The 21,053-nt window shown below is 42.0% G+C and overlaps 1 protein-coding gene across 6 annotated transcripts in view; it reads left to right on the top strand.

The window, feature by feature from the left end:
* wrn (WRN RecQ like helicase) overlaps positions 1-21,053 on the top strand; it is a 101,363-nt gene that overhangs the window by 32,819 nt on the left and 47,491 nt on the right. For all 6 annotated transcript variants that reach the window (XM_080195140.1, XM_080195148.1, XM_080195110.1 and 3 more), the window contains 10 exons: positions 35-179; positions 460-535; positions 3,365-3,432; positions 5,048-5,156; positions 9,888-9,956; positions 11,982-12,064; positions 15,330-15,436; positions 16,470-16,657; positions 16,771-16,945; positions 20,395-20,576. In XM_080195140.1, the coding sequence (XP_080051266.1) occupies positions 35-179; positions 460-535; positions 3,365-3,432; positions 5,048-5,156; positions 9,888-9,956; positions 11,982-12,064; positions 15,330-15,436; positions 16,470-16,657; positions 16,771-16,945; positions 20,395-20,576 (1,202 nt within the window). The remainder of the gene's footprint in view (positions 1-34; positions 180-459; positions 536-3,364; positions 3,433-5,047; positions 5,157-9,887; positions 9,957-11,981; positions 12,065-15,329; positions 15,437-16,469; positions 16,658-16,770; positions 16,946-20,394; positions 20,577-21,053) is intronic.

Raw genomic sequence — 21,053 nt, 5'->3', positions numbered from 1 at the left:
TTATTTGACCTCTGGCCCACTCGCCCTCCTTCAGGTATTGCAGGATCTGGAATGCTGTTCTGAAATGGAGTCTGAAGAATCTCTGAAAAATTTATCTGACAAACTTAATGCATCAGAGGAATTTTGTGAAGTGAAGGATGAAGAAGATGAAAGCATCCAGGAAGAGGAGGACAAGTGGGGTAAATTGCCTTAAAAAGATGATTGGAACTTATGATTTGTAAGGCAAGGCTTTTGTATTTAAATATCCATTATGTAACATTCTTTTGTATAATTAGTTTTGCATGGTGCATTTCTGTCCCACAACTGTCCCCAAAACTTTGACCCCTCATCCTAGAATCAGTCCAATTAAGTAATTTCTATTATTTGTATTTATATAATAAATGTGAATTCTTCTGTAATCAAAATATTCAGGGCACATTGCTGCTGTATACTTTGTGTGTTTTGTTATTTTTGATCTAGATGCTTCAATACCTGAACCAAATGCAAAACAGATCAAGTGCCTGAAGACTTATTTTGGACATTCTAATTTTAAACCGTAGGTTTCATTTTTACAAAGCATTTGGGTCAGTTGATGTGAATTAATAGTTGAAGCCACATATAAATTACACACTTCAGCCTTTCAGTTTTCTCCTCTGTAAATGCCATCCAGCGTTTTTTCTGCATTACCAACCGTCTCTGTAAAGCCTTCTCGTTTCTTTCTGCACCCTCACTTCAAGCAGAAGTTGTCATAACGATTAAGAGTGATACCACCATTCATCTGCCTTCGCTGCTTCCTTTCCTGTTGCCCTGGTTTTGAACACGTGTACTCTTTCAGTTCCTCTCCTGCTATCCCAAGCTTATTTTACTTTCAAGTCCTACTTCCCCCTCTCCCTTGACCCCATTCCCACTAATTTACTGACCACACTATTTATCTGGGTTGGTTGACTATGAGATTGGTTTCCACTTCTCAGATACTGTTCCTGTCCTTTGCAAATCTGTCATCACACACTTCTCCTCTGAGAAATTATCCTTGTAAATTGTCATTCTATCTTCAACCTACCTTTCCAGTAGTTGAACACATTGTTGCTGCTCAGATAGGTGCTCACCTTTCCTGGAACTCCATGGCTGAATCATTCCAATTGGGTTTCCATCCTTGCCACAGCGTTGAAACACTCTTAACCAAATAACGGTTGGTGACTAGTGGAGTGCCCCAGGGGTCGGTGCTGGGGCCTCAGCTATTTACCATTTATATAGATGATCTGGAGGAGGGAACTGAGTGTATGGTGTCGAAATTTGCTGATGACACCAAGATTGGTGGAACGGCAAATTGTGCGGAGGGTGTGGAGAGTCTACAGAAGGATCTAGATAGGCTGGGCAAATGGGCCAGGAACTGGCAAATGGAATTTAATGTTGGCAAGTGCGAGGTGGTCCACTTTGGTAGGAATAATGGTAGGAAGGATTATTAATTACATGGCGAAAAACTGCAGCAGGTGACAGTGCAGAGGGACCTCGGGGTCCTTGTGCATGAGTCGCAAAAACCCAACTTGCAGGTGCAGCAGGTGGTCAGGAAGGCAAATGGGATGCTGGCCTTCATAGCGAGGGGGATTGAATATAAAAGTAGGGAGGTCTTGCTGCGGCTGTATAGGGCATTGGTGAGGCCGCAGCTGGAGTACTGTGTGCAGTTTTGGGCGCCGTACTTACGCAAGGATATTTTGGCCTTGGAGGGAGTGCAGAGGAGGTTTACTAGGCTGATGCCGGAGTTGAGGGGGTTGAGCTATGAGGAGAGGCTGAATAAACTAGGCTTGTACTCGTTAGAGTTTAGAAGACTGAGGGGAGATCGCATTGAGACGTATAAGATGATGAATGGGATGGATAGGATAGAGGTGGAGAGACTCTTCCCGCTCAGAAAGGACAGTAGGACTAGGGGGCACAGCCTCAAGATAAAGGGGGGGGCGGTTTAGAACGGAGTTGAGGAGGAACTTCTTCACTCAAAGGGTGGTGAATCTCTGGAATTCTCTGCCCGTTGAAGTGGTGGAGGCTACCTCGCTAAATATTCTTAAGACGCGGGTTGATGGGTTTTTGATAAGAGAGGGGATTAAGGGTTATGGGGAGAGGGCGGGAATGTGGAACTGAGCCACGACAGATCAGCCATGATCTTATTGAATGGCGGGGCAGGCTCGAAGGGCTAGATGGCCTACTCCTGCTCCTATTTCTTACGTTCTTATGTTCTTATGTAACATCCACTGTGATCATGGTGGATTATCCTTCCTCTGTTTTCTCCACTTCTCTGTGAGCTTTGAATGGTTGTCATTGAGAATGCATTGCTGCATTGTCTAGCTTACTGGGACTGCCCTCACTTTCAGCCTTACCTCTCTGATCATTACCAGAACATCTCCAGCAAGAGCTTATCTCCTGTCCCTGGAGTGTTACTTCAAGAGACCACTCAGGATCTATTTGGCCTCCTTGTTCCTCAACTTCATGTTGCCCCCTTCACTGCATCACCTCAGGTATGGGGTCAGCTTGCAAATATACATTAATAACACATAGCTGTACCTCTCCACTACCACCCTTCGAATTTACCAATGCTATTGTGTTGTCAGACTGCTTGTTTGATATCCAGTCTTCAATGAACTGCATCTTCAGTTGTTCCTTTGGAGGACTGAAGTTATTTTCCATCCCTGCCATAAACTACAACCCTTATCATTGATCTTGACTCTGTTCCCCATATCCTCTTCATCACAAAGACTACCTCTATTCACTTCGGTAGCACTCACCACTCTTCCACCACAGACCCTCTGCTGAAATTGTCTGTCACTCCTCTGGTCTCCCGGCTGCCTTCTCCACTGTATGTATGTTCCTGTTATCATAGTGTTGTGCTGCCCTATCATTTGCTGCTCACTCATCAACCTTGGCCTTGTTACTCTACATTGGCTACCAATCCTAAAGCTCCTCAAAATTAAAATTCTCATCCTTATGTTACCATCTCTTCATGCTTTGATCTTTCTAATATTCTATCCTTTTCCAACCCTACATCTCCTCTCAAGCACACGACATTTGCCTTCCACTTACAGTGTGTGTTGAGCTGCCTTGGATTAGATTCTGAAATTCATTCTAAGCCTCTCCACATCTTCACTTTCCTTGTCTTTAAGATTTTCCTTAAAACCTATTGTTTTGACTGAGCTTTTGGTTATCCTGATTTTTTTTGGCTTAATGTTCATGTTCTTTTGATTAATGTACAAGGCAATTCACAGAGACATAAAAATGTTAGATGAATGCAACTTGTTATTGTATTTGAAAGGGTGAAACCTCTTAGTGGATCAACCATAAGGTTGTAAATAACATTTTTTAAAAGCCAGCTGAACTGACCTCTGTTCTTGCATTACAGGGTCCAGTGGAAGGTTATCTATTCAGTACTTCAGGAGAGAAGAGATAATCTTGTTGTTATGGCAACTGGTAAGAAGGATTTTAATTATTATTCTGAATATGGGCTTCACTGGCAAGACCAATGGTTGTTTCCCTTAACAAGGTGGTGAGCTACATCCTTGAGTCCCAATAGTCTGTGTGGGGAGGCTGCTCCCAAATTACTCATCTGCACAGAATTCAGGATTTTGACCCAGTCATAAGAAAGGATCATTGATATCTGCTGGGATGTGACTATGATGTAAACTTGGAGGTCATGGTGTATCTGTGCACCTGCTTCTGTCGCTCTTCCAGAATCTGAAGGGTCTGAGTTAAAGAGGTGCTGCGGAAGCCTTGGCGACTTGTACAGTGCACCTACAAATAGTACTCAGTGTAGCAGTGGTATTCCAGTGGTGGAGGGAGTGGATGCTTAAGCCAGTGAATGGTGTGCCAGTCAAGCAGACTGCTTTACCCTACATGTGTTCTCACAGCTGAATTCGTGGAGAATAGTCCAATCTCTGCCTTATAACTGGTGGGGAGGCTTGCAAGAGTCAAAAGGTGGACCACTTACTGCACATTACCCAGTCTATGACCTGCTGGGGAAGAGAGGCAGTTTAAATACCACCTGCAAGTTTCAAACCCTTTGATATACAAAGAATGAAGCCACTATCACAGATAGGAGCTATATTTTGCTGTAGGAATGGTTTTCCAAATGACACCTTCTGAATGATTTAATTTGATTTATTGTCACATAGAACCCTACAGTGCAGAAGGAGGCCATTCGGACCATCGAATCTGCCTTGATCACAATCCCACCCTGGCTCTATCCCCATAACACCACATATTTACCCTAGCTAGTACCTCTGACGCTAAGGGGCAATTTATCATGGCCAATGCACCTAACCGGCACAACTTTGGACTGGGGAAGAAAACTTGAGCACCCGGAGGAAACCCATGCAGACATAGGGAGAATGTGCAAACTCCCCACAGACAGAGTCCCAAGCCAGGAATTGAACCTGGGCCCCTGGCGCTGTGAGGCAGCAGTGCTGACCACTGTGCCATCTTGCCACCCATGATACAGGGGGAAGAGTCTTTTAATTACATTGTCTGGTGGTGGCAGGCTTTGGTAGTTACGAATAGAATAGAATTAAACTCTTTGAGTTGCTTTCTCCCTCTACCCCTCCTTACATGACATGCAATGCTAAAACTAAAGTGCTGATTTACTTATTTCAATTTTAACAGCCCTAAAAATGGTATGAGCCACTGAGCAATATTTGAGATTGTCATAAAGTGAGTGAAGACCGTGGATTCCTACAGTTTGGTGTTAGTCAGTGATCGATGCTGGAAAGGGCATCTGTGTAGACATTGAGCAAGAATAGAATCGAGTTCATCTGTGATTTTACCCCATGTACTTCTCTCCCCCCCATCCCCCTCCATCTCCCACCCCCTGCAGTTGAATGCCACAAGGCAGGGCTCCTGCCTTCACTGTTGATGAATGTAGGCAGTTGAGAAGACACGCAATGCCCCTTTCTTCTTGTGGAACTGCACCACAATGTAATTAACAACTAAAGGGGAAGAAAGAACTCAGTACAATGTTTGATACGGATCACTTACAACTTTTCTTACATGGTGCAGTTTGAAAAACAAATTCCTTTTTTTCACTTAACAGGTTATGGTAAGAGTTTATGCTACCAGTTCCCAGCTATTTATACAGGAGGGGTTGCCGTAGTGATTTCTCCTCTCATCTCTTTGATGGAAGACCAAGTTTTACAACTGACGTAAGTTTATTTAACTATATTCCCTCCTTTGTTTTTTTTTCCTTTCTCCTCTACTGAAGGATTTCTTGCAGAGTAAAATTTCATAACTTCAGTTGTCATCTGCCTCGTTCTTCTGAGACAACAAATATTAGTAGGTTCCTTGACTAAATGAAAAGTCACTACCAAGCCTGTTCCTGCTTTCACCCACATAGGTGCATTTCTACAAAGATCACTGATTATGCTTAGTTTTAACACACACACACACCCTCCCACACACACAAAGTAAAGTTTTAAAAGTTTATTTACTCGTCACAAGTAAGCCTTACACTAACACTGCAATGAAGTTACTGTGAAATTGCTCATGTTGCTGACACCCCCATTGTAGTGCCTCAGTCCAGATCAGCTATCATTACAAAATGAGGCTCAAACAAAGGAGATTACCACATATAAAAACAGTGGACAAGAAAAGACCAGTCAGCCCATCAATCCTGCTCCATATTCCTGATGGCTGGAGGTATCATTGCTTCCACATCCAGCCCTCATAGCAGTAATCCCCTGGGAAAGGCAAAATAATATAGAAAACGTCCAGGACAAATAAGGGGAAAATCCTCTGGAATGTTCCTAATCTTTCTTTTTAAAAACTAGTTCAACAATTTACATAGACCAGGACTAAGGCACTTACCTATTGTACAATGCAATCTGCCTCCATCAAAAAATGGTCCTGTTTTCTTTGAAGACGGTGCAGATTCAGCGCACACCCGATGTGTTCCAGGCACTTTGAATCCCTACGTTGCAGAAGGAGGCCATTTGATCCGAGTGTGCACCAACTCTCCAAAAGAGTGTCTTACCCAGCCCTTATGTGTCCTTTAGCCAACTCTGATCTGTCAAAACTGGAATAAGCTATCAATCCACATACGATACGCAGCCCTGTCACTATTTTGTTAATCTCTATCAGGTCACCTCTAAGTCTACACTGCTCTAGAGTGATTAGATACACTTCTGTAAGCCTGTCTGGGTAACTAAAGCTGTTTAATTCAGGAATTATTCTTGTAGCTCTCCTGAAGCCCTTCTAAGGTTAGTATGTCATGTGAGGGGACCAAAAATGAATGTCATATTGCAGATATGGTCCAACAAATGGTTCTTATAATAGCAGCCTGTATGATTCAGCAACTTCTATCTTGACTTTGCAGATGTTCATTCAGGAAGAGCAATCCCATTTCTGATGAAGATGGTTGTTGTTTCAACTCTGCTCTAAAAACTTATGCACGTAAATACTTAGCAGCTGAAACAGGGAACCAGACCTAACAGACTGTCTGCCTGTGTTTATGTCCATGTAAGCAAATTAGGACTGAATACATTTATCCATTCCGTTCCCATATCCCTTTTATACCCCCTTTTCCTCCTACCAGCTATCCAATTTCATTTCACTTGTTGGCAGTGTTGCTTCCTCAATCACAAGCCCTGAAAATGAATTGCACAGCCTCTCAACTGTGTGTCAAGAAGTTTCTCTTGCTACCTGGCCTAAATCTTTAATCATGTCTTCTGACGACTTGGACTTCCCAACACCTAGAAAGCTTTGCTTCCATCTCTCTCAATTTTAAACGCATCATCTCATCATCCACATTGTTTAATGAAGAAAGTCCAGTTTCTCTAGTCTGTCTTTCGGTTTGTATTTCTCCACATCAGGTAGCATCTAGTGAATCTTCGCTGTAGTGCTCGAAAGCCTTAATATTCCTCTCGTTTTTCGGTGTTCAGTACTGTTTGCAGTGCTGTAACTGAGATCTTGTTAAGGTTTTATATAGGCTTGTTGTTACCTCTTTGCTTTCATAGTCTCGGTTCATAATTGGGCGGCACAGTGGCACAGCAGTTAGCGCTACTGACCCATAGTGCTGGGGACCTGGGTTCAATTCCGGCCTCGGGCCACTGCTGTGCAGAGACTGCATGTTCTCCCTGTGTCTACGTGGGTTTCCTCTGGGTGTTTTGGTTTCCTCCCACAGTCTAAAGATGTGCGGGTTAGGTTGATTGGCCATGCTAAATTGACCCTAGTGTCAGGGGGATTAGAAGGTGTTATGGGAATAGGGCCTGGATGGGATTGTGGTCAGTGCAGGCTCGATAGCCAAATGGCCACCTTCTGCACTGTAGGGATTCTCTGATAGTCTTTACCGCATCTCAAATTGTGAAGCTGCCTTCAACGTCTCTGGATCCGCATCCCTACGCCACGTTCCTCTTTTATGTCGCTGAGCTGACTTCCATTCAAAGTATAATTACAATGGTGAGCCAAAGGGAGGGAGATGCACAAAAGGTTAGAATCAGAGGAGTGGGAAGTTCAAGTGAGTTAAGTTTGAGTTAAGGAATGGGTGAGTTCAGAGAAAGAATTGAAGTGTGGGTAAGGAGCCAAAACAAGTTAAGATGGATGTGAGGACTGGTGTGAGTCAATTCATAGCCAAGTTTTGAAAGAGTTTGTGGAGAGCTGAAGACTGGCAAGGAGGCAATGAGAATAATTAAGCCTTGAGGTAACCGAAACCTGGAGAAACGTTTAAGTGGCAGAGGGACCGAGGTAATGTTGCAAGGAGGCAATGACAGAGAATAAAGTAAGTATTATCCGTGACAGATGGAATTTGGGCTTTGAACCTCCAGAACTAGACTCCAAAGTTTCACGCCCACTTGGTTCATTGACTGAGTAGATGGGGAAGGATGTGTAGCCAACAGCAAGGGAGCAGTTGGCAGGGCTGAAAAGCAATGACTTCAGTTCATGTAGCTTCAATGTTGAGGAGGAAATTGAGAATGGGCCATGACTTGATGTCAGGTATGCAGATTGCCAGCATGGATATTGTCATGGGTCCTACAGAGGTGCAGAGATTGGGCTATATGTGTCAGCATATCGATGGAAGTGGATCATGTACCCAGAGAACAGTTTGATAATGGATAAGATGAGGGAGTTACAGCTAGATCAATCTTTTGGGGTTCTGCAAAGGGGAAAGGTGGGGGACTGAATAGAGAAATCTAGGATAATGTGAGCTGTTATTCCTTTTAAGAACATAAGAACATAAGAAATAGGAGCAGGAGTAGGCCATCTAGCCCTTCGAGCCTGCCCCGCCATTCAATAAGATCATGGCTGATCTGTTGTGGCTCAGTTCCACTTTCCCGCCCTCTCCCCATAACCCTTAATCCCCTCTCTTATCAAGAACCCATCAACCCGCCTCTTAAAAATATTCAGCGAGGCAGCCTCCACCACTTCAACGGGCAGAGAATTCCAGAGATTCACCACCCTTTGAGTGAAGAAGTTCCTCCTCAACTCCGTTCTAAACCGCCTCCCCTTTATCTTGAGGCTGTGCCCCCTAGTCCTACTGTCTTTTTTGAGCGGGAAGAGTCTCTCCACCTCTATCCTATCCATCCCATTCATCATCTTATACGTCTCAATGAGATCTCCCCTCATTCTTCTAAACTCTAACGAGTACAAGCCTCAAAGATCTAATATCAGTTTAAGCAGTATTCAAAATAGCTGCCTTTTCAGCACTGATGTTATGAAGGTTAGCTCTCCAAAAACATGTTGTTGAAAGGAATGCGGTAGACTATCACGCTCTCTGGGAAGTATGATAACTTAGATGCTATGCTGTTGCAAGTGATTACCACAAATTCTCACTTCATCATTCACTCTAGCAAGACAATGCAGCTTCTTTCTAATTTAAACAGAGATATCAATAAATCCCAAATGCATCTTTATTATTGATGTAATAATGTTTGCTTTCTTTCTGTTCATTCTTTGTATTTTGTATGTTTTCAAGAAGTGGTTAGCTATAGCACTTAAGGTGAAGGGGATCAAAAGATATGGAGGGAATGCGGGAACAGATTACTGAGTTGGGTGATCAACCATGATGATAATGAATGGCGGAGAAGGCTTGAAGGGCTGAATGGCTTCCTCCAGCTGCTGTTTTCTATTTTCCTATGTGCTACAGGGCAGACTTAGCTATGAAATGCTCCAAAACGATAGAAGTGACTTGTTCTTTCAGGACTCTGCTGCTTCTGTGCCAACTTGCATTAAGTCCCCTCCACCCATTCCCTCTTCGCTTGTTACCTTCGTTGGCATCTCGTCTGGCAGTGCCTTGATTTTGATAGTCTTATTATTGTTTTCAAATCTCTCGCCCCCTCGCTATCTCTAACCTTCTTCACTCCTTGAAGATATCCGTGCTCCTCCAATTCCGGCATTCCTAATTTTCATTGCTCCACCATTGATGGCTGTGCCTTCAGCTACACATTCCTTTGAAGAGTCTTGGGATGCTTTAGTACTTCAACAGTGTTATATAAAAGCATGATAATGGTGCACAATGCCCATGAGTGCAAAATAGCTTTGTGTACCCAAAAAGACACCCTGACTAGAAATGCCACCAGTTCAGATTGTGTATATAGATGCTGTAGCCATCAGTTTTGCTCTAACACACCAAGAAAAGCAGCTTGTTTTACAGTGTGTTTTTAAACTTGTAAACAGATGTTTCACAGACACACAAGGAAAAATGGAGTTGATTTTAATTCTGGGAGCGTTTACTGTCTTGTTTGATGAGCCGTATCAAGTTGTTTAGGTACAGGCTTGTCATCAGAGGCAACACTGTAGTATGACAGAGACATTAACTCCACCAGTTGTCAGCATTTGTCATCTACAGTCATTGCTTCCACTTGATGATTGTAGCCCATTAAATAAACTGCATTAATGCAACAAAATGGCTCACTATCCCCGTATCTGATATTCTTTTGTAGCATGTCCAATGTAGCAGCTTGCTTCCTTGGTTCCTCGCAGTCAAAAAATCTTTCCCATGAACTGACAAAGTAAGTATGCTGCCAGTGAATTTTAATGTGCTTCTTGTGAAATTAAACTGAGAGAGAAAAAAACAGGAGCTAGTTTTTCTTTTCATCCTTGGAAGATACGTGGAGATTAGAACAAAGGTTTAAAACATCTCCTGAAATTCTTCAGCTATTTAATTTTGGAAAAATTAAATTCTGTACAAGAACTCTGCATTGATGAGAAATTGAAATTCCAGTCAAGTTTAGCCTTTTAGTAAATTGGCCATCTAACTTGTGGAGATGTTAAAGTGTTCAAAAAATTGCTCCTTCGATTGTGTAAATTTGTGATGTGAATATGACATCTGAGTAAATAATAGCAGTAAGAAAGGAATGATAAGCTGATGCAGTATGCAAATCTTGGGGCTTTTTAAATGCTTGTTTTCCCTTTAAAATAAAGACGTGCATGTGTGTTACTTGTTGCTTTAAAATTTGTTCTGCATCAGTTCCTTTTGGTTGGACTGGAGATGAATCAAATAACCAGGCTCCCTTCTGAAAGAAAAGGCATTAGGAGTTGCACACTTGTTCTAATGAGCCACATGTTTTGAATTTACTACATGGAAGAGCATTCAGTCAATTCATACAAAGTTGTTGATACATGCTTGCTATCCATAAAAACTGGCCGCCTCCCTGTAGTGGGTAAATAAAACTGTTTGCAGCTGTGATTTGAAGTGCTTCTGGCTTATATGACATGTGCATTTCTTGGTTGTTATTTTTATTATTTGCAAGCTAGATCACTGTTCCAAAACTCCCAAGATGAATGTGAACTGAGCTTTTGTACAAATGTTTGCAAGAAAGGCGATCCTGTTTCCTTATGTCCCACAGCACAGCATTTGTCCCATCGTGCGTTTGCTGGCTCCTTGGAAGAACTGAACAATTAGTCCTGGTCCTGTGGCGCTATCTCCGTAGTCCTTTTGAAAGTTACGACTGGAATTTTCCTTCCAGTCATTGTATCCTGGATCATAACTCCCTGCAGAAGGCAAAATTCTCCTCTCTATCCCCCAAATTTTTACACTCACTGGTAACACTATAAAAATTCTGTGATCAAATGTAGAACATCAAAGAACAATGAAAATTACAGCACAGGACAAGCCCTTTGGCCCTTCAAGCCTGCACCGACCATGTTGCCCGACTTAACTAAAACCCCTTACTCTTCCGGGGACCATATCCCTCTATTTCCATCCTAGTCATGTACTTGTCAAGACGCCCCTTAAAAGTCACTACCGTATCTGCTTTCACTACCTCCCCAGGCAACAAGTTCCAAGCACCCACTACTCTCTGTATAAAACATCAACCTTGTACATCTCCTTTAAACCTTGTCCCTCACACCTTAAACCTATGCCCCCTTAGTAATTGACTCTTCCACCCTGGGAAAAAGCTTCTGACTATCCACTCTGTCCATGCCTCTCATAATCTTGTAGACTTCTATCAGGTCTCCCCTCAACCTCTGTCACTCCAGTGAGAACAAACCAAGTTCCTCCAATCTCTCCTCATAGCTAATGCCCTCCATACCAGGCAACATCCTAATAAATCTTTTCTGTGCCCTCTCCAAAGCCTCTATGTCCTTCTAATAGTGTGGCGATCAGAATTGAACACTGTATTCCAGGGCAGCCTAACTAAGGTTCTATAAAGCTGCAACATGACTTGCCAGTTTTTAAACTTAATGCCTTGGCCGATGAAGGCAAGTATGCCGTATGCCTTCTTGACTATCTTCTCTACCCGCATTGCCACTTTCAGTGACCTATGTACCTATACACCCAGGTCCCTTTGCCTATCAATACTCTTAAGGATTCTGCCATTTACTGCATACATCAGAATGTAGGATAAGATGGGAGAGCACTTAGTCACGATGAAAATTGCTTCAGTTTGTAATCAAATAACATAATTCCACAGAATTACAGAAAACGTTATGGATTCATTAAAGTATACTTTGCGAATAGTAATTGTATTTAAGCTTCATGTTGCGGAGAAAGATTGTTGTAAAATGACTCCAAGTTCTGTTTTAATCTATAGGGGTCATTTCAAAGTTATTTACATGACTCCTGAATTCTGTTCGGGATCTATTTCGTTGCTCAAGAAACTTGATGACAGCGTGGGTAGGTGCAGCTTAATTCCTTTTGAGAATTTTCAATATGCACAACTAAAACAGAAAAGAAATCAAGGTTTTAAGAGATCTGATGGTTGTTTCATTGCGTGCACTGCGGTTCAGACACTTCAATCAAATCTCTTCAAGGTGTTATATGACTCAGCTTCAGATGTTATTATTGACCTGTCGTCATGAGTGACTGATGCCTCCCTCCATGTGGATTATGGGGTTAAAGCTAAAATTTTAATTTCAGGCGTCCATCTTTGCAGTTTTTTTCACTTTGTTATAGCAAATGGGGTATAGGTTGGAAAATCAATATTATTAAGTTTGGGGTCTATCCTGGATGCGCTGATCTCATGTATTTTCTGAGGGGCCTTTCTTAAGCAGTCTTTTTAGAAGTAGCTTAGTACAAAATGGCAAAGGGTAGGAAAATCTCTTTCCTCTCCTTCCATCAGGAAAGATCATAGAATCCCTACAGTACAGGAGGAGGCCATTCGGCCCATCGAATCTGCACGACCACAATCCCGCCCAGGCTCTATCCCTGTTATCCCATGCATTTACCCTAGCTAATCCCCCTCACACTAAGTGACAATTTAGCATAATCAATCCACCTAGCCTGCACATCCTAGGACTGTGGGAGGAAACTGGAGCACCCAAAGGAAACCTGTGCAGATACAGGGAGAATGTGCAAACTCCACACAGACAGTAACCCAAGCCAGGAATTGAACCCAGGTTGCTGGAACTGAGAGACAGCAGTGCTAACCACTGTGCCATCCCAAATGTGCAAAAGGTATACAAAAGTCTGAGGTCATATACCAAGCCATTCAAGAACAGCTTCTTTCCTACTGCCATCAGACTTTTGAATGGACCTTCCTTGCATTAAGCTGATCTTTCTCTACACCCTAGCTACGACTGCAACACTACATTCTGCACACTCTTGTTTCCTTCTTTATGTACAGTATGCTTTGTCTGTATAGTCTGTATAGAAACTTTTCACTGCATACTAATATATGTAGCAATAATAAATCAAATCAAAATGGAGAATGACTGGACCAGGTTGCCCCAACATAATGTTCCCATTTAGAAGTTGTACTTCACGCTCTTATTTTTATGTGCTTTGGTAGTATGTTATTACTATTTACAGTTAGATAGAAAAACTTATGGCAGTTTGGAAAGCAGAGAGTTGGCTGTATTGTAGGGGCCTATCTGTAGTACTGGCTGAGCGATGGGCAATTCAAAACATGCATCATGAAATCTCACCAATAACAAATGTGTAACTGTAAGTTTATATTGGAACTTTCCACGAATGGTGACCAAATAATTCATGGAACATGCATGACAAAAACACGGCAGCTGAAATTGCATGCAGATATATGATTTTTACTGTGTTAGAGGTAGCCCTATACCACCCAACCATAGCGAATGGGGACAAAAAAATGATGTGCTGCACCCAAGTGAAGTTGCTGTGATGGGATCATGAGATTGTGTGCACTGGCTTTTTGAGACAGATATCCCATTAGTGACTCTCGAATTTTTCCTCCATAGTCCTGCAAAATGTTCCTTTTCAAAGTATATGTCCATGAATGGATGCCAGTTTATGATGACTCACAGTTTAGGTATTTTGGGGGATTATTTCAGTAGCTTATCAGCTTCAGTTGTAGACGCCAACTTCTTTTTGATCTTGGGATGTCTATATTCAGCTGATCCTAGAAATGTCAAGGATTACTCCATTGATAATTCGGTGGATCAACAGAATCAGTTCATCTCTGGAGGGTACAAGTGAGGGCATTAAAATCAGTTGGGTTGCATTTGTTCTATATTGACAACCAGAGAACAGGTTTTTATGATCAAGACTGTACACCAGATTTTTATTCAGAATAATTTTCACTGTGTTTGTTGGCTATCAATAGAGATATTAGTCTGTAGTAATTGTTTTCTGACTGACTCTTCTCTGGATTGTCAATGTTTTAACCCTTACAACAATGATGTGTCGTCACTCGTTCATTCACAATGCTTAGAAATAAATGCTTGCCTTTTCACCAAGCTAAAGGTCAATACTGAGAGCAAAAAGTATGTTTTTCCCAAAAAATTCTTGGACTGTCCATTGCAACTGATATGAGAATGCTTTGAGTGTTCTGAAATGCTTCTTTTCAGTGTGGCATTTGTTTCTGCAGCATGTGTTGACTATGTATGTGAAAGATGGTATGCTACATTAGTTACTGGGTAAGAAGACTAAATATTGAAATCAACACAATTTTAGATTTCCTTGATGCAGTTAATGTAAAAAAAAATTAACCAATATCTAAGGGCAGATAGATGAGGAATCCAGGGTGATACTTGGGTGCATGCTGACACTTTAGTTAAGAAAGCCCACCAACACCTCTACTTTCTCAGAAGACTAAGGAAATTTGGTATGTCCACTCAAACTCTCATCAACTTTCACAGATGGAGCATAGAAAGCATTCTTTCTAGTTGTATCACAGCTTGGTATGGCCCCTGCTGTATGCAAGACCGCAAGAAACTACAAAGGGTCATGAACGAAGCCCAGTCCATCACGCAAACCAGCCTCCCATCCATTGACACTTGACACTTCCTGCTGCCTCAAAAAAGCAGCCGGCATAATTAAGAACCCCATGCTCCCCAGACGTACTCTCTTCCTCCACCTTCTGTCGGGAAAAAGATACAAAACTCTGAGGACGCATACCAACTGACTCAAGAACAGCTTCTTCCTTGCTGCCATCTGACTGTTGAATGAACCTACCTCGCATTAAGTTGATCTTTCTCCACACCCTAGCTATGACTGTAATGATACATTCTTCACCCTCATCTTTTCTCTGTGAATGATATGCTTTGTCTGTATAGCGTGCAAGAAACACTACTTTTCACTGAATACCAATGCATGTGACAATAAATCAAATCAAATCAAGGTTCCAATATCTACAGAATATTAGAACTTTGGGTCAGATGATGTTTTCCAAGAGATAGATGCTGATCTTTGATGACATTACTGTAGAGAGCCATTGAGAAGCTCCCTCATGGGCATGCAAAGAGGATTAATTAAATCCAACATCATGAATTTTCCATTGATACTCCAAACAGTGGAATTACTAATGGTCTGAGAGCATTTATCTATCTGTCCTTTCAATCAGGAAAGAATCATAGGGTGGAAACAGAAGTAATTTGTGCTTTTGAGCAGTAACAGAGTTGCCCACTGGTGAGAGTCAATAATTAAATATTGCACGAGTTGAAATATTTGTCTTTTTGATTTATTGCAGGTATCACCGTTATTGCTGTGGATGAGGCTCACTGTATTTCTGAGTGGGGACATGATTTCAGAAACTCATACAGAAAACTGGGAGCTTTGAAATGCTTTCTGCCTCAGGTGAACTGATAAAATACCTTTGTCAAAAGAGTAATCAAAGCATTTGCCCCTTAAGAAGTTATAATAAGTAAATAGTAACACAAACTATTGATTAAGTAAGAACTAATTTAATATTTTGACAAAGCTGATACATCATTACACCAGACTTGGAAATGCTTATGAAATTAAGGAGCTTATATTTAAACTTCCACTCACTGTCTTAGGGTTGGAAGAACCCAGGAATGTGAGTGTGTATTGAGATTTGCAGAGGCAGTATTGGGGAAGACGTTACCACCTTCACTCACTATGATTCAACCGGGTGAAATTGGTCTTATGTCTACAGCACAAAAAAACCTTGTAGCAGATTGACAGCCTGTCATATGCTGCGCTAGGTTTTATTTTCCATTTAACTTGGAAATTTCCATTTGACTTGGAAAATATTGACAAGGTTTTTAATCTTGCAAGCAAGTGGAGCTGACAGTGAAACTAGAAAATGAGTTTTGTGTGAACTTCATTGGAAAGAAGATCAGGTGTGGTGAAAATAAATCACTTGACTGTTTGCTACAAACCTGTTTCATGTTGCTGTGTAGACCAATTCCCTCTCAACTGTACTTTACTGATTAAAACATTCTTTCCCTTTTTTTGTCTTGCCTTGTGTACATCAAGCATCAGTAAGTGAAAAAATATAATTTTAAAATGTGTTAAATTATCAGTTTTATATTTCAATTCCACTGTGTTTACTGTATGCACAATGAGTTGTTAGTCACAAGCAGAGTAGACTGGATGTTTGAAGTGCATTAAGGAAAGTTTTTAGCTGATTTTTTAAAAAACAATTTGTAAATTTCAAATTACTTTTTAATTTGAAAGGAATAACGTTACATTTTATAATTGGATTTTAATTTGTGTGGTTACCTCTGAAACTTAGGGCCACAAGGAATTAACAATGAATGCTGTCTGAACCAGGTCACCCACATCTGAAGAATGAAAATAAATGTTAATTGTTTAAATGGAACTTTTTTTTTAAACTGTTAACATGGTCATTTATTGGTACCAGACTCCAGTTGTTGCCTTGACTGCCACTGCCAGCCCTTCAATTAGAAGTGATATCATTGAGAGTCTGATGCTGAAGAATCCTCAAGTTGTCTGCACTACATTTGATCGACCAAATTTGTATTTAGAAGTTGGCTGCAAATCTGCAGACATCCAGCGAGACTTAAAGCCATTCCTAATTGAAAGAGACAAGTACGTATTGACTTGAGTTGATCAGATATGTGGAAAATTGCACAATCTATTCTATTTCACAAGCGATATGGTTTCTCACATTCTGAATGTGTGTGTTTTGCTTTGAATGGTAGGCTCACCTTTGAGTTTGAAGGTCCCACTATAATCTACTGCCCCTCCAGAAAAGCCACAGAACAAGTGGCTGCAGAGTTGCTACGGATGAATATTGTTTGCGGCACATACCACGCAGGCATGGGCATCAAAGCCAGGAGAGACATCCAACATAGGTTCATGAGAGATGAAATTCAGGTCTGAAGCAACTTAATCACTTTCTATTTAATTTATCAGGGTTGGTGTCACACTGGATTATACTGAGAGTGCAAAGTTGAATATTCGTCAATATTTTCAATTTATCAGTCTTGACGATATACTGTTTGGGGTGGCACAGTAATTAGCACTGTTGCCTCACAGCGCCAGGGAGCCATACTCAATTCCCGGCTTGGGTCACTGCCTGTGTGGAGTTTGCATGTTCTCCCCGTGTCTGTGTGGGTTTCCTCCAGGTGTTCCGGTTTCCTCCCACAGTCCAAAAGACACACTGGTTCAGTGCATTGACCCAAACAGGAGTGTGGTGACTCGGGGAATTTCACAGTAACTCCATTGCAGTGTTAATGTAAGCCTTACTAGTTATTAATAAATAAAACTTTAACTTTATGCATTTACTGTTTTTTGAGCGCTAAAGTTAAATTAAAAAAGAGTGGAATTGCTGAAAGTAACAAGATTGTGTTGCGAATGATGAGCTGAGGATCAGGTTAAGGCACATTGAAGCAAATTAGAGGGATTGCTGGTCAGAGGAAGCCTGGAGAGCCTTATTTCTTGCTGTACTTGATGCTTATTCTTGAGTTTCCAAAGTGAAAGTGCTGTCCAGAAGCTATCAACATCTTATTGACATCAGCAAAAATTTCTCAGCTATTCCACCTTTTTGCATGGAATTGAATATTCTGCATCACCCTGAATGAAAGCAGTTTCAGCAGAGACCACTCTTTTTTTTTCCCCAATTTTTTTCTCTTCACTCCTTGCAAGGTAGCAATTTCCGACGTCAGCAGTGGCTTTCTGCTTTCACCAAGTGATCATTCTTCATGTATCGATGTGGTTTGATTGTTCAGTTGTGGAGGCCATTGCAACCTTGTCCAACAATGACCCCAACCAGCATCCACAGACACATGGTCACCACCGGCTTGCAGTCAGGACAGGAACTCTAGTTGATTGTTTCCTATCCTCTTCAAAACCAATAGGAGCCAACAAACAGTTGTAAATTCTACCTCTGCACCGTACCTGAGATCAGTTAGTACAATACAAACCAGCGATTAATTCTGCCTTTCAATGACGGACAGCACGGCGGCACAGTGGTTAGCACTGCTGCCTCACAGTGCCAGCGAGCTGGGTTCAATTCCTGCTTGGGTCACTGTCCTTGTGGAGTTTGCACGTTCTCCCTGTGTCTGCATGGGTTTCCTGTGGATGCTCTGGTTTCTTCCCATAGTCCAAAGAAATGCGGTTTAGATTGATTGGCCTTGCTAAGTTGCTCCTAGTGTCAGAGGATTAATAGGGTAAACAAATAGGGTTATGGGGATAGGGGTTGGGGTGGGATTGTGGTCGGTGCAGATTTGATGGGCTGAATGGCCTCATTCTGCACTGTAGGGGGCTTTAGTTCAGTGGGGCAGCATAGTCGGTGCAGGATTGGAGGGCCGAAGGGCCTGTTCTTGTGCTGTAATTTTCTTTGTTCTATGATTCTGTTCTGTGATTCTATGACTCTGAAGATCTCAATATGGTTGGCTAGTCTTTGTTCTTAAAGCACTTCCCTGCTTGTTATGAGAAGATTCCATTTACGTGGATGCTCCGTGTTTCCTTTAAGAGGATTTTTTTTGCCAAAGCTTGGAGGAGTACCACCACTAATGATCAGTCTTTAGCGATGCTCTAAATACTGACCCCGAATGCTTTGCAGCTTCAGTGCTGTGAGGAATTTTCCTTTGCCTTTACAACAGCAAAACACTCCAAAGCTGGAACTCCAGAATATCAGCAGAAAATGCTTAAAATACTCAACAAGCCAGGCTCCATCAATGGAGAGAGAAAGAGGTTGGAATCCTCCCATCCTGCCCGTTACTGGAATTCTAGCGGGCAAGGGGCAGTCCACTGAAGTCAAGCGGGAATCTTCAGATTCCAGGCGAGCGTGGCCGGAGAATCCCGGCCAGAGTTTCTCCTAAAACCGACAGGATAAACAAAAGAATGGATTCAGAATCTACTTCGAAACAAGACTGCTCAGCGAACAACCTCATAGAGGTGTGACTGAACCATAACCATTCGTAGTATCGGTGTCAAAAGCTTTCATCCACACCACACCCTTTAATATTGTGTAAATAAATGCACATGTATTGAAACACCATGTCAAAGGATATCACACGGTAATAAAGGTGTTGTTCAAACAAAGTCTGTAAGCTGAGCCCTGGTGAGCTGAGTGCATTAGTCATCTTTGGAGTCCAGCCTTCCATCATAATGAGGCCATCTGGCAAAACAAATGGCTGGCTATCTATTCTAACGCTTCTTTGGGTGCAGTTCAAAGCCTCTGTACTTATCAGTTTCAGGAGAATTTCAAACACTCGTCTATGACTCATTTGTTCTGTACCTAATGTTACTGACAAACTGCGTATGGAGGATGCATTTGGGAGCTGAATAAAGCATGCAGGGGGTGAGAGGGGAAAGGAGGAATAGAGGGGATGTGAGGGAGTATGGCAGATCGGAGGGACATGGGAATGGGGGGGGCATGGAGGGAACACGGGGCTATGAGGTTATAAAGAGTGTAGGTGAGGGTTTGGATGAGGGCTTTGGGTCCTAAGAACCATTACAGTACAGGACAGATGTCCTGGCACGCTGAAACCTGGCTTTCTAACCAGCCTACCCCAGCACCTGGTCATCTGTTTGCTGCCTCGGATGTGCCTAGAGAGACGACAGCCCTGAATCTTGTCCACTTGCGCATCAGAGGCAAAAATTCTGTGGGAGTGGGAAGGAGTTGTGGATTTGGGATCCCAAAGTCGGGGAAATGGCTTGACTCACCTTTCTCGAAACAGCTGAAGACCTGACCCAAAGTTTTGGGTTTGTGAACTGAAACATTAATTCCTCTCTCTCCTGCTCTGTACGGATGCAACCTGACTTCCTGAGTATTTCCAGCATTTCCTCTTTCTAATCTCTTTTGTCATTTAATGTTAAAATTGTTCTGATTATGATTCAGAGAGCATGGGGGGAGGTGGCGGAAGGAGGGAAGATTGGCAGAACAAAATCCTTGAAAGTAAATTTTTCTTGAAGGCCCTGCCAGATTTAATGGCTGGTCCGGTATTAACTTATCCAGTATAGGGTTTCCCACCCAACACCAAGTAAGTTTCACAGACTGGCTATCTGTCAGGCTGGGAGTGGATGGAGGGTGCTAATTTAGTGTTAATTTAGCAGACGCCTATGAGGCAGTTTGACATCATCCGATGCATTTCAATGGTGAACCAGACAGTGACACATCTTGGACAGCAACTTCTGCATCTGTCCTTGCCTCAAGTTCCTGCAGAATTTGGATGTAAATGTCACTGAGGGCAGCAATGTATGGGCCATTATTGTTAGAATATGTGGTATTTTCTAGTTAATCTGCGCAACGAGTTTATATATAGGCTACACATAGCTCTAATTAAGTGGTTCACATTTTCAACCATTTTTCCTGCCAGTGCGTGGTCGCGACCATTGCTTTTGGCATGGGGATCAACAAGCCTGATATTCGTAAAGTCATTCATTACGGAGCACCTAAAGAAATGGAATCATACTATCAGGAAATTGGGAGGGCTGGACGAGATGGTTTGCCCAGTGCTTGTCACGTCCTGTGGTCTCCTGCTGACATGATGTTGAACAGGTACTGATGTTTACTGTCACTCCTGTATATCCGGATCAATCGATTGGCCGAACGGTATCTTCACTGTACATGTTAAAGGGGTATATATTTAGTTTAATTGTATTTTTGCTTAATGAGGCCATTATTAATGGTATAAAGTAGTTTGTGCTTTCCCACTTTTCTCATGGCATAAGAAGTTATTTGAGGACTTGAATCCCAGCAAAAGTAAGTAGCTTCTAATCCCAAGCACTTTGCTTTGACTTTCTTTACTCATGGAATGGTTGCAATATGGAATTCTAATCAATATTTCCCCCCTCCACTCACCACCCCCTGCCCACAAACCTTCTTCACACTTGTTGCTGTAGCAGCGCATTTTAAATTCTAGCCTCAGAATGGTGTTCTCATTTATTACCTCTGTCATATGTGATTTTGTGACATAGGCTTTACTCCAAATTGTTACTTGAAAAATCGCATTATTCTTACCAGTAGAAAATTAGC

The sequence above is a fragment of the Carcharhinus amblyrhynchos genome, chromosome 1 (genome assembly GCF_965287045.1).
Source record: "Carcharhinus amblyrhynchos chromosome 1, sCarAmb.v2.hapA, whole genome shotgun sequence".
In the NCBI taxonomy this organism is placed as follows: Eukaryota; Metazoa; Chordata; class Chondrichthyes; order Carcharhiniformes; family Carcharhinidae; genus Carcharhinus; species Carcharhinus amblyrhynchos.
Note: the sequence above shows the minus strand (reverse complement) of the source record. Positions and strands in the feature narration are given on the sequence as shown.